Raw genomic sequence first — 12,753 nt, 5'->3', positions numbered from 1 at the left:
TAATTTTTTCTTTATTATAACTATATATAATATATAAAAAAAAAGTTTTTTAGAAATATTTTGACTAGATTTCTCAAAGATCAGTTTGGGCTACCTACTAATCCATATTTTAATGGGCTGAAATGGATTGGGTTGAGCTAACAAATAAGCGGGTCACTAATCAATCCAAACCTAAATGGATTGAATCTGGTTAGATGGATTGAATTTGATTTTACCACCCCTACCTATGAGTTCGGGGAATATAAAAAAACTTGTTATGACACCAACAATTAGCATTAAATTTTTTCGTTCATAACGTCGAAATATTACTGTGCGTGTGATAAGTTTTTTGTTGTAGATTTATTTGCAAATTTACAATAATTTATTAAATTATATTAATACAATAATGAACTAAAATTACTTATATTTTTTTTATCAAAATTTCTAACTAAATCAGATTAGATAAAAAAACATTCTCTTTTAGTATCACAAAATAATATGCGATAGTATTGAAATTCGAATAGAAATTAGAAATTAAACATAATAAATATTATAAATTATACTTGATATATTTTAAAATAAATAAAAGAAAAAAAATTTACACTAATTATATGTTAATTCATGTAACGTGCACTCTTTTATTGTAGGCTAATAAGCGGATGCAAAAAAATGAGATTTCATACATCTACACCATTCCACATTTATTTGAATTTATTCCGTTAACACATAGTAATTAACAAGTCAAGTATAATATTTTTTTTGTCAAATATAAAATGTAGATAATTGTACAAATTTTTTAAAAAACGAACAAAATATTCCGTACATGTCAACTATTCTGATTTCGCTTTATTTTTTTCACAATCAATGATGATCTTTAACATTTGCTACCATAGTTAATATTTAAGAATAGGGTAAATAGTGATTTTAATTCTTGATATAATGTGTAATTATAGTTTTTATCCGTGTATTATCGTACTTGTCGTTCTAAATATTTACCAAACTTCATGTAATCACTATTGTACCAAATTGATTAGAAATAGAGATGCTAACTCCAATATTTCATCTGGACAAGGGAGCTCCATTGACAGAGTACACACTTCGTCTGATAGGTTCACCTTCTCTGTCTGTCTTGAAAACTTTTCACAAATGGATCATGCACAACAAAAATGTTATCGACCAATAATTGAAATATTAATCTTTGGGTTTCTTCTACCAACAGTATAATGATACGACATGAGTTGAGCTTAAATAAGGAATATGGACAATGAGTATTCCCGACCCTAAGGCATAATAATTGTTGTTGGTTTTCTTCCATTGCTTGTTTTTATGGCACACATTGACATTGGGAAATGGGAAAAAGTAACAGCTTCTAGGAAGATCCAGGCATCGTCTGGAGACATTCTGCATCCTCCCAAGGCTGGAATGCATCTTGCCGAGTTAGATGCTGAGATATTGAAACAAAATATGCTTTTAGTATAACCCACTAGCTTCTGCAGAACATGCAATAATGAGAACATAATGGTGAATGAAAAATTTTCATGTTTTTATTTGAGATGAAAGGCAGTAATTATCCCTTGGTGTCCTTGTTCTCATTCCATTGGTCAATCTTAGTAACTACTGAAATTCCATTGGCTCAAACCTCATATATACATCAGAATTTTGACGATAAGATACATGAACGTAGAATTTAGATCTGTCATCCTTGCTGATCCTTGAAAATTTCGAGTCAGAAAAGTACATTTGAGCAAGCCAGGTAATGTTTCATGTTTTTTTGAGGTTAAAATGCAGTACTTCCATACTTTAAGAGGCAAATGACTGGTAATAGGAAAATAGCAACCATTGGTTCAAGGAATCTGAAGATAAGCAAGCTGATTGGTGGGAAAAGGGTATTTCATACTGTGGTTTTCATTCTGGAATGAGTGAGGAGATTCACATGCATGGTCACTGCAAGGAGCACGTTAAACACAGAAAAGAACGGAACATTCATTGAAGTCAATATATCGTAGGGAAATAGCCTTCACCTCTAACCAAAAGAAAAATCCACGCATGATGTTCAACTTTTTATCTTTGTCATGATTGGCCATTTTGATTGCCCGATTGACAGCTGCATTTTTGACAATAAAAATATATTAATAAATCGTTGTTGATATAGCGATCACATCACTGATTGGGTTACAAAGTGGTACAGAAAATAGCAGAAATAAGAACATCAATAGCCAATATGATAGTCGCAACTAGAGGGTTTGATATTCCCAAGAAATTCAAGTAGACAAGCAATCAAATGGTAATTTTTTCTCTTCTGCAACACAAACTATTGAAAGCTAATTGGGAACCCTGTTCTTGTTGTTTAAAGACTACAAAACTTGAAAGAATACCCCAATTAAATAGAAAGGCCTGTAACATAACACAAATGCTAAACAAAGCAGCTTAAAAAAGCTTAAAACTATTCTAAGATTCTATGAAATCCAACCTGAATTACATAGAAGCAAACCCTAATTATGCATCTCTTATGTACAATCCCGCTACATCCACAACTCTTAATTCTGGATAAACTCTTAATTAAATTTGTATTGCCTTCCTCGATCAATAGGATTTACAAACAAGTGTCTCTATCCCTGTTTCTTACCTTCTCAAGTAGATTTTCCATCTTCATAGTGAGGATTATAACTTATTAACATAGTAAGATAAATTTTCACATAGAAGACAACAACAACAAGCTCAGTGTAGTCCCATTAGCAGGGTTTGGGGAGGGTACAATGCATACATACCTTACCCCTAAGGTAGAGAGGTTGTTCTCGAAAGACTCTCGGCTCAAGTAACACACATCACAGTAGTTAAAAGGAAAACATAAAGAGGACATAAAAAATAATCAAGAAAGCATACATATCATTCAAAAAATAGGAACGATAACAATAACCAACTAATTTGATAATTGAAGCACGGTAAATAAGGAGTAATAAAATCATAAGACAGACAACTACGAGAAAGATGCTACTACTGGTATGAACAGGAAACAAGTACAATACATCAAACTACCACCAAGCCTATCCCATCCAAAAATGAGACAATGTTCAACTACCTACTAAACTTCTAACCTAATCCGCAACCTCCATAACCTCCTATCTAAGGTCATGTACTCGGAAAGTTGGAGCTAAGTCATATCTTGTCTAATCACCTCTTCCAACAAGGCCTACCCCTACCTCTCCTAAAACCCATTACGGCCAACCTCTCACACATACTCATTGGGGCCTCTGTGTACCTCCACTTCACATGCCCGAACCATCTGAGTCTTGCTTTCCTCAACTTGTCCACCATAAAGTTCACTCCCACCTTGTCCGGGAGATCTTCATTCTTACATACATGCACCTCAACATCTCCACCACTATCATCTTTTGAACATGAGTTCTTAACTGGCCAATACTCTACCACATACAACAGTCTTACATAAAAACATTATTCCCTTAAAATAGCATCCTGCATCAATACTTCCTAAAATATCACGTGCTCTCCAAAAGTATACAGAAAATAAGGAGGTGTTGTACTCTGTTGGAAAAGAGTTCTCAACTCCCTTGAGCGCTTTTTTTTATAGTTCATATTAACGTCATTGAGCTCTTTCCCATGTCTTAATTTCCTCCTCTTCCTCCAGAAATCCATTGTAGTAACAAATCTCAAATAATGTCTAACAACCGCTGATTATGCGCCAAACATATTCCACCAGATGCATTGCAATCTATTGATATGATCACCACCCTATTTCGCATAAAGACCTGCTCATTTTAATTTTTCTTTGTTTTTCAAGTTCTCAGCATAGTTCCTATGCAACTGTCCAAACAGAAAGGAACACTTCTCCTTGTGCCTAGACAGCCAAATTGAGAAGTGAGAAAATTCCAGTTCTCTTCTTACACTAACCTATTACAGAATGATTTTAAGGTGAAGCCATCTTTCTCTTTATTATTCCTATCTCAAGGAAGTTCAATTACCCGAAGATGAAAAGGCAAGACTACAAGCCTTCCGCATTTCCATGTCTCTATCCATGAGTGAAACTTTTACCGCTTTAATATTCCAAGTAAACTACTAAGTTCACCGGATACCTACTTTATGATGGTCGTGCTCATCTTGGACTTGGCCATGCCTTTTGGGTCGATCAGGTTCATGCAACACCAGCATCATTGATGAATGAAATGAAAACAGGATGATCAAAGGGATATGGGAGTATTTTGTGATAGAAAGATACCTATTAAAGTGAAGCAAATTTTATTAAATAGTTGTAAGACCAATGATGCTATATAAGAGTACATATTGGACCTCTAAAGTCCAAGATTTCCACGAGATGAGTCTGGCAGAAGTGCATCTATTAAGATGGGTGTACGGTGATAAAAGATTAGACCAGACGAGAAATGATTACATTAAAAAAATGGTACAAACATCACACATCCGGTAAGGGAAGAGCATTTCGCTTAAACTGTGGTTTATCATACGTCCGACATCCTCCAAATGAAACCGTCGGTAGGTATGGAATCATGAAGATTAAAGGTGTTTAGATGAAGTAGGCTCAAAAAATCATATGAAAGGAAATTATCTTTAAAAAACTATAATCCCTTAGGATCCATGCAAATTCAGCATTAAAATAAAACACAACAGATGTAGAAGATCCTACCAACTTGTGGAGAATAAAGTTTAAAGTTTAGTTATGTTGTACTTACATCAAATCCAGTGTTTACAAGGAGTCCTTTTGATCTGTTTAGAGATTTGTACATCAGCGAAAGATGAAGAGAACCTCCAGTGTTAACGAATCTCAAACTATTGAATATTGGAACAAAATTGGGTCCATAAGAAGCGTGAATAGTTAGGACACGTATAGCTGACTCCAAAAAAGGACAACAACAACAACGTACCCAATGTAATCCCACAAGTGGAATTTAGGGAGGGAAGGATGTACGCAGATCTTACTCCTACCTTTGTGGGGTAGAGAGGTTGTTTCTGATAGACCCTCGGTAAAAGAAATGTTATCGAAGCAGGATTGAAAGGAAAATATAACCACCAAATAACGAGATACAAAACAAATGAAGCAATAAATAGTACCACAGAAGAATAAGAAACTACACAATTACTAAATAATACTACCAATAGTGAGAAGAGGATAGAGGAGGCTAGCCCCCTATATCTCCCACATGATGCGCGGTAACATCTGGCAACCTACTAACCTTCGCTCTAATCTTCCACCTCCATACCTTCTTATCTATGGTCATGTCCTCAATAAGTTAAAGGTATATCAAGTTTTGTCTAATCACCTCCCCTGGTTCGTTTTTTCTTTTTTGAAATTGGTAATGTTGTATTCCTTAACGTTAAGGATATCTGGAGACCTCCAAAATTTGCTAACAGAGAGTAAAACACAAAGCTAATTACTGTGAACCTAGCAAATCTACTAATTGTTCTGCTTCTTCTATACATTCCTCTTTACACCAAAAATAAAAGGAGACAATACATTTCTCTTTGACCTTCTGGCTGGAATTTGTTTTATTCTCAAAACATCTTTCATTCCTCTCCTTCCATATTGTCCACCAAATGCAAGCTGAGATCATTCTCAACCATTTGTTCTGACTTTTGCTTCTCCCTCTCCAGATCCAACAATTAAGTCAGCAGTGTGTTCTGGCATAGTCCAGTTGCTATCTGGGAGTTTCAAAAACAGGGACCAAACCTGGGTTGTGATACAGTTTTTCTACAGAGAACCAAAGTTGGCATAGTCAATCTAGGTCTTTAACGCAGTCCCACTTCCTTCTTATACAGTTTGTTTACAGAGAACCTTCCATCCTCAGTGTGTCTCCGCTTGATTGTATCAACCCTTTGAAGTCATTGAACACTTGTAGTAGTTCTGCCACTCTACTTATTCCCTTAGTTACGCGGACTCTTCACTTTTGATGCCGCACCCATGTCGGATTCTCCAAAAATACACTACATTTGGCGAATCTGACACGCAGCCGTTGACATTTTTGAAGAGTCCGAGCAACATAGTTTATTCCCAATCATTCAAATTCCTCCTAAAGGAAATATCCCACCCATTGGACCAACTTTCTACTATAATGATATCAAGGTTGCTACAAAAGGAGAACAGACCAGGAAAAGCTTGCATAAGGGTCTCTTGTCCTATCCAGACATCCTTCCAGAGTAGAACTGACATGTCCATTGAAATAACATCCTATGAATAGATTCTCAGTGAGTGGGTTGCCTCTCACCTAAATTGCTCAGACTCTTCACTTTCGGTGCCGCACCTGTGTTGACACGATGTGAGTGTGGGTGTGGGTGTGGGTGTGGTATCCATACCCGATCTGGTCAACAGGTTTTGGGTACTTTGACCAAATTCGAGGGAAAAAATCTGGACATTCAATTTAAATTATAATTTTTTCCTATCTCTATACCATGAAATCACCCTGCATCAATAAGTACCTGGCTTGGTTCTAGGATGTCAATTTAGTAATGCTAATGTACCCAAGAGGAGGAGGTAACATGTAATATGTAAACAACATAATAATTGGTTGCCTACACTGAAATGCAACTTAGTGAGGACAATTTCCCTCTATAATTTGACTGGCACCTCTTTGTGAGTAAATATTATACTGGACCAAAAGATATATTGGTCATGCCTCGTTCATATAAAAAGTTTAGTCAAACTAAAAAGGGATACATTGATCTATGGAAACTTTTAAAAGAAAGATCTGAATGTTTCCTCTTTTTAATTGTTGAGAATATCATTAACTTTAACTAATTATAAAAGTGTGCAAGCTTTTATAATTAGTTAATGATATTCTCAACATTAATTAACTAAAAACACAAACTACTCTTCCACACAAAGTGAAAGTAAAATCATAAAAGTGAGATGGAGATAAAAGTGTAGAGAAAAACAAAGGAGAACATACTCTACTACCAGCTACATAAAAATGAGAGCAGGAATTTTATGGAATTGGATACTATCTTAAAAGTGGTAAAGATTTGCTAGCAAGTTCACTTCAATTTTTGGTGAAAGAACAAGGCAAGAAACTATTCTTAAATTGTCTAGATGAGAGTGCAGGAATTCTATGGAATTGGATACTATCTTAAAAGTGACTACATAAATTTGAAACTAAGGCATGGCCGGAAAAAAATTCAAAACACAAGAGAAGCATTCAAAATGTGAGGAGATGTCACGATTCTGGAAAACAAATCGTAGGTGGTTAACCTACCTTCATGGCGTGATAGAAGGGATTTTCCGCGTCCATTTGTTGAGCTAGATGGTAATTGCATCTTAATGTCTTTCCAAAGCTTCTTATACTCCTCTTCGTTATAACGCCTCATCAATAAATTCAGAACCTCCTTCCTATATGCAAAATCTATGATTGTCGCATCCAGCTTGATACATAAAATTAGTAGCCAATGGTTACAAGAATTATCATGGAGAACCAGGACTAAAAGGTAACATAAAATAAAGGAAAAAGGAGGGACCAAAAGAAATAGTGAAAGTTGCAGAAGAATTAAAATCATACATTCTGGCGATGTTCAACTGAAGGTACAAATGGGGTAGAGTTACTGCCATGCATTCCTCAAGAGCTTCAAAAACCAACTGACAATTATTTCCAAATGAAGATTCAAGACAACGGTATCATACACAAGGTTTTTTGCAAGAATCAAATAATTCTTACAATCCGAATGTTCTTTAGGTTCTATATTTACTCCGGAATCCATGAATTTGCTACCATTCTGAGTCTTCTGCTCCACACCAGGTACAATCTCCACATTAGTTCTTTGCTTCCTGTTATTTAAATCTCTGTCCTTGTTTCCTTGATTCTTACTCAAAATCCTATCTTTCGCCTTCTGCTCCTTACCAGGTACAATCTTCACATCAACTCTGTGCTTCCTATCATCTAAATCCCTATCCTCGTTTCCTCGCTTCTTACTTAAAATCCCATCTTCCATCCTACTCTTTCTGGCATTAGTCTTTAGAGCTTTTGAACTCCTCAATTTGTATTTTGCCCTAACAATGTCCTGACCATTTTCAACTCCATGCATCTCCAACTCCCTATCCTTGTTTCCTCGCTTCTTGCTCAAAATCCCATCTTTTATCTTCTGCTTCTCAACAATGGAGACACTCCTATTCTCCCTCGCATTAGCCTTTAGACCTTTTGAACTCTCCCCCAATTTGTGTTTCTCCCTAACATTATCCTGATCCTTTTCAACTCCATGAATCTCCAACTCCCTATCTTTCTCATACTTGATGAACAGAGGTAACCCATTCTGATCATTAACTTTATAAACATATGATGTTCCATCTAGTGTAGTCTTAGCCAAGAAATTCATATAAAGCGGGTCAGCTTCAAGATCAGTATAAGTACAACGTACAACTAGGGTTATGCCTATAACCACCATAGGCAAATCTACCCTTCTCTATAAATAACAACAAGGTTTTAAGATCTTCATCCACATGAACACATCCTTCCAATGCGCTACCAAACTCATGATACCTATCCCTATCTTGACAAGGACACAATTCCTGCTTACCAACTTTCTTCATATAATCAAAAACTCAAATTTCCACTAAACAACTTACTGAAACTATTACTCCCTAGGTTTCCTATGATGTTTTTAGTTTGGGCACACCTCTTGAGGAAATAACTCTCTCTTAGGAATTAAGAAGTAAAAATATCTGAAACAAGCGACCTAATGAAAATGTTACCTAAATCTGAAAATTCTGCAATCGTAAGAATCTGGAAGTAAACAGTTGCCAGAATCTGTAAATCCTAGACGGAATGAAGTTGTAATCACCACACAACACACCGAAAAAAGGTTGGAATCACGTGTCAATCTACTCAGAATTGAGGGGTGACCCTGTTGGAAAAAGAATCTCTTCGGCAAACTGATCGAAAGATGGCTCACGCACTGGCGCATGAGACAATAGCAGCTATAATCTAACGGCTTTGAATGGCACATGAGAGCATGGGCTGGCCGTTGGTAGCGTAGTTGATTGGGTTTTGATCACGGTGGTGGTACAAGTCTCGTGGTGGTGTTCGTTTGATCACAACACCTCCGAAATTAAAGATCTGTTCGGACAGCCAAGAAAAATAGTTTGGGGGGTTTGGGGGGGGGGGACCTGTCCAAAGTTTTTCTTCCAATGTCGGTGGCCTTAAACCAAGATCCGATACCATGTGAAACGGAAGAGAAAATAAGAGAGAAATCAGCTTCATTATTCCCTCAAGCTATTGGGGTTTATATAGCTAAGTTTTAATGTCTTCAAAATGGAAGAAAATCAATACCTAATTACAATATCTTTTGTCCTTTTCTAGTCATAAAGTAGCAAACAACTTTAGAGTTTCCAAAACATGCTTTCATCATGAAAGCATAGATCTTTTTTTATAGGAACGATGAGAGCACATATGTAAGGGACAACCAGTTCATGTACACAACTTCAGGAGACCTTTTTCTTTTTTCTACATTTCTAGAGCACTCATGAGATTTCTGGTATGATGGATATTTAAGATAGATCATTGACTGCTCTTTTTAAAAGAATGACATTTTTGTTTACAAAGCTTCATAAGGTATGCACAACTCTTATTTCCTTTCGCTTTGCTATCACTTAAACCAAGAAGCCAAGTGAAACAAATAGAATCTGCAAACGGGGTTCCTTCTCTTCCATAACATACAATAACTCCAAAAGTGCACTAGAAAACTTAATCAAGTCACTTAAAAGGCCATTGAAAACAAGTATAATTCAAAAGCCCAAAATGCCCCTACAAGCCAAACACCCAATCTAAATTTAATTCATTTCCTATCTCTATACTGTGAAATCACCTTGCATCAAGAAGTATGTAGCTTGGTTCTAGGCTGTCAATTTAGTAATGCTGAATTGGTACCCAGATGTGGATGTACCGTGTAATAAGTAATCGATGCAAATAATGGGTTGCCTACACTGAAGCACAGCTAGGTGAGGAGAATCACCCTCCTTGAGCTTTTATGTGCTTTAGGCCTTTTAAGTGTGCCTTAAATGAGCCTTTGACAACATTGATTTGAATGAGACACTGTTTTGATTATCGATGAGTCAATGACTTTCAGCATATTTGGCAAGTTTAACTCTTTTGTTTCTCGGTGAGGCTTTCAGGCTTCAAAAGCAGTAATTCCTTCCTAGAAATATTTTCTTTGTTCCCTTTCTTGGAGTCACAACTTGTCCACTTGCCTTAAATGACTTCTTCTTTTTGATGAGGTCACTTGCCTTACATGACTATTTTTTCCACTGGCACTTCACTGTGAGTAAACATTATATTGTATCAAAAGTTACATTGGTCATGCCTTGTTCATACAAAATGTTGAGTCAATTGAAAAAGGAAACAATGATCGATCGGAACTTTTAAGAAGAAAGATCTGAATGTTTCCCTTTTTAATTGACTAAAAACACTCTACTCTTCCACATCTAGTGGAAATAAAACAATAAAAGTGTAGATAAAACAAAAGGAGAACATGCTCTAATACGAGCTACATGAAAGTGAGAGAAAAAAAAGTCAAAACTTTTTATCAATCAGTTCAGTAAAGATTTGATAGCAAGTTAGTTCATTTTTTTGCGAAAGAACAAGACAAGGAACTATTATTAAGTTGTCTAAATGAAGAGCAGGAATCCTATGGAATTGGATACTATCTTAAAAGTGAGAACATAAATTTGAAATCAAGATATGGCCTGAGAATAATTCAAAACACAAGAAAAGCATTCAAAATGCAAAGAGATGCCACGATGCTGGAAAACAAACCATAGGCTATTAACCTACCTTTATGGAGTGATAGAAGGGATTTCCCACATCCATTTGTAGAGCTAGATGGTAATCGCATCTTAATGTCTTTCCAGAGCTTCTTATACTCCTCTTCATTGTAGGGCGTCATCAATAAATTCAAAACCTCCTTCCTGTACCTAGAATCTATGATTGTCGCATCCAGCTTGATACACAAAATTAGCAGCCAATGGTTACAAGAATTATCATGGTGAACCAAAACTAAGAGGTAACATAAAATAAAGGGACCACAAGAACTAGTGAAAGTAGCAGAAGAATTGAAATCATACATTCAGGCAATGTTCCACTGAAGGTACAAAGGGGTTAGAGCTACTGCCCCTGCGTACCTCTGCACCTACATTCTCAAGGATTTCTACCTCACTTTGGGATATTGCCTCCTTAAGAGCTTCATAAAAAAACAACTATTACCAAATGAAGATTTGAGACAATGATATCTTCATACACAATTTTTTTTTGCAAGAATCAAAAAACTTACAATCAGAATCTTCTTGAGGTTCAATTTTTACTTCCACATCCATGAATTTGCTATCATTCTGAATCTTCTGCTCCTTACCAGGTATAATGTTTGCATCAATTATGTGCTTCCAGTTATCTAAATCCCTATCCTCATTTCGTCGCTTCTTACTCAAAATCCCATCATTCATCTTCTGCTTCTTACCATGTACAATCATCACATCAATTCTATGATTCCTGTTATCTAAATCCCTATCCTCGTTTCCTTGCCTCTTACTCAAAATGCCATCTTTCATCTGCTGCTCCTTACCAGGTCCAATGTTCACATCAACTCGCTGCTTCCTGTTATCTAAATCCATATCCTCATTCTGTCGCTTCTTACTCAAAATCCCACCTTTCATCTTCTGCTCCTTACCAGGTACAATCTCCACATCAATTCGTTGCTTCCTATTGTCTAAATCCATATCCTCATTTCCTTGCTTCTTACTTAAAATCCCATTTTCCATCCTATTCTTTCTCGCATTAGTCTTTAGAGCTTTTGAACTCCTCCCCAATTCGCATTTTTCCCTAACATTATCCTGACCCTTTTCAACCCCATGAATCTCCAACTCCCTATCTCTCTCATACTTGATGAACACTGTCAACCCATTCTGATCATTAACTTTAGAAACATATGATGTTCCATCTAGCTTAGTGTTAGCCAAGAAATTCATATAAAGCGGGTCAGCTTCAACTTCAAAATAAGCAAGTCTAGGGTTATCCCTATCACCACCATAGGCAACTCCACCCTTCTCTATAAATAACAACAAGCTTTTATAATCTTCATCCACATGAACACATCTTTCCAATGCACTACAAAGGTCATGATATATGTCCTTGTCTTGACAAGGACACAATTTCTCCATACCAACTTTCCCCATATGATCAAAAACTCAAATTTCCACTAAACAACTAACCCAAACTATTACCCCCTACAGTCTCTACGTTTCCAATTAAGCATCAGTTTAGCTTGGACACGAGAAAATTACTCACTCTTTGGAATTAAGAACAACAAATTCGCCGAAATAGAAGTAATTTGAGAAGCAGAAAAGCTCACCAGGCCGAAGCAAAATCTAAGAGGAGTGTAAAATGCGGATTAAGAGATGACCTCGAGAATAACAATTAATGTAATTTAAATTACTATATTTATTGAATTTAATTATGTTTTGGAGTGCAACCTTTCCTATTCTCGTGAAAATGAGAATGATTTTAACCTTATTAATTACTCCCTCCATTGTATATTAACTAAATTTTTGAGGCATTTTTTTTTTCAAATTAATTTAATTATTTAGTTTTCAAGATTACTTTTAGAGTGTTTTTCCAATTTTATCCTTCATTTTAATTTTCAATGTGATGACTTCAATAAATTTGATAATAATTAATAAGGATAAAAATGGAAAATTGTGTTCAATTTATATCTTAATCTATTTTTTTTAAAGGGTGTGAGATACCTCAAAAATTCAACTAATATGAAACTGAG

General features: G+C 35.8%; 1 protein-coding gene across 8 annotated transcripts in view; it reads right to left on the bottom strand.

The window, feature by feature from the left end:
- The window catches only part of LOC125834094 (uncharacterized), a 68,294-nt gene extending 55,959 nt beyond the window's left edge, over window positions 1-12,335 (bottom strand). For 2 of the 8 annotated variants that reach the window (XM_049513268.1, XM_049513270.1), the window contains exons 1-3: window positions 11,257-12,335; window positions 11,051-11,166; window positions 10,761-10,926 (exon numbers count right to left, since the gene is read on the bottom strand). In XM_049513268.1, coding sequence (XP_049369225.1) covers window positions 10,761-10,926; window positions 11,051-11,166; window positions 11,257-12,154 — 1,180 coding nt within the window. In that variant the 5' untranslated portion in view covers window positions 12,155-12,335. Of the gene's footprint in view, window positions 1-1,265; window positions 1,424-2,000; window positions 2,084-10,760; window positions 10,927-11,050; window positions 11,167-11,256 lie in introns of those variants that run through there. The other 6 variants (XM_049513272.1, XM_049513273.1, XM_049513276.1 and 3 more) reach the window with 4 other exon arrangements.
- Window positions 12,336-12,753: the final 418 nt, after the last annotated feature.

The sequence above is a fragment of the Solanum verrucosum genome, unplaced genomic scaffold, assembly GCF_900185275.1.
Source record: "Solanum verrucosum unplaced genomic scaffold, falcon-dt-bn FXZP01000108.1, whole genome shotgun sequence".
Taxonomy (NCBI): Eukaryota; Viridiplantae; Streptophyta; class Magnoliopsida; order Solanales; family Solanaceae; genus Solanum; species Solanum verrucosum.
This window is presented reverse-complemented; position numbering and strand designations above follow the sequence as displayed.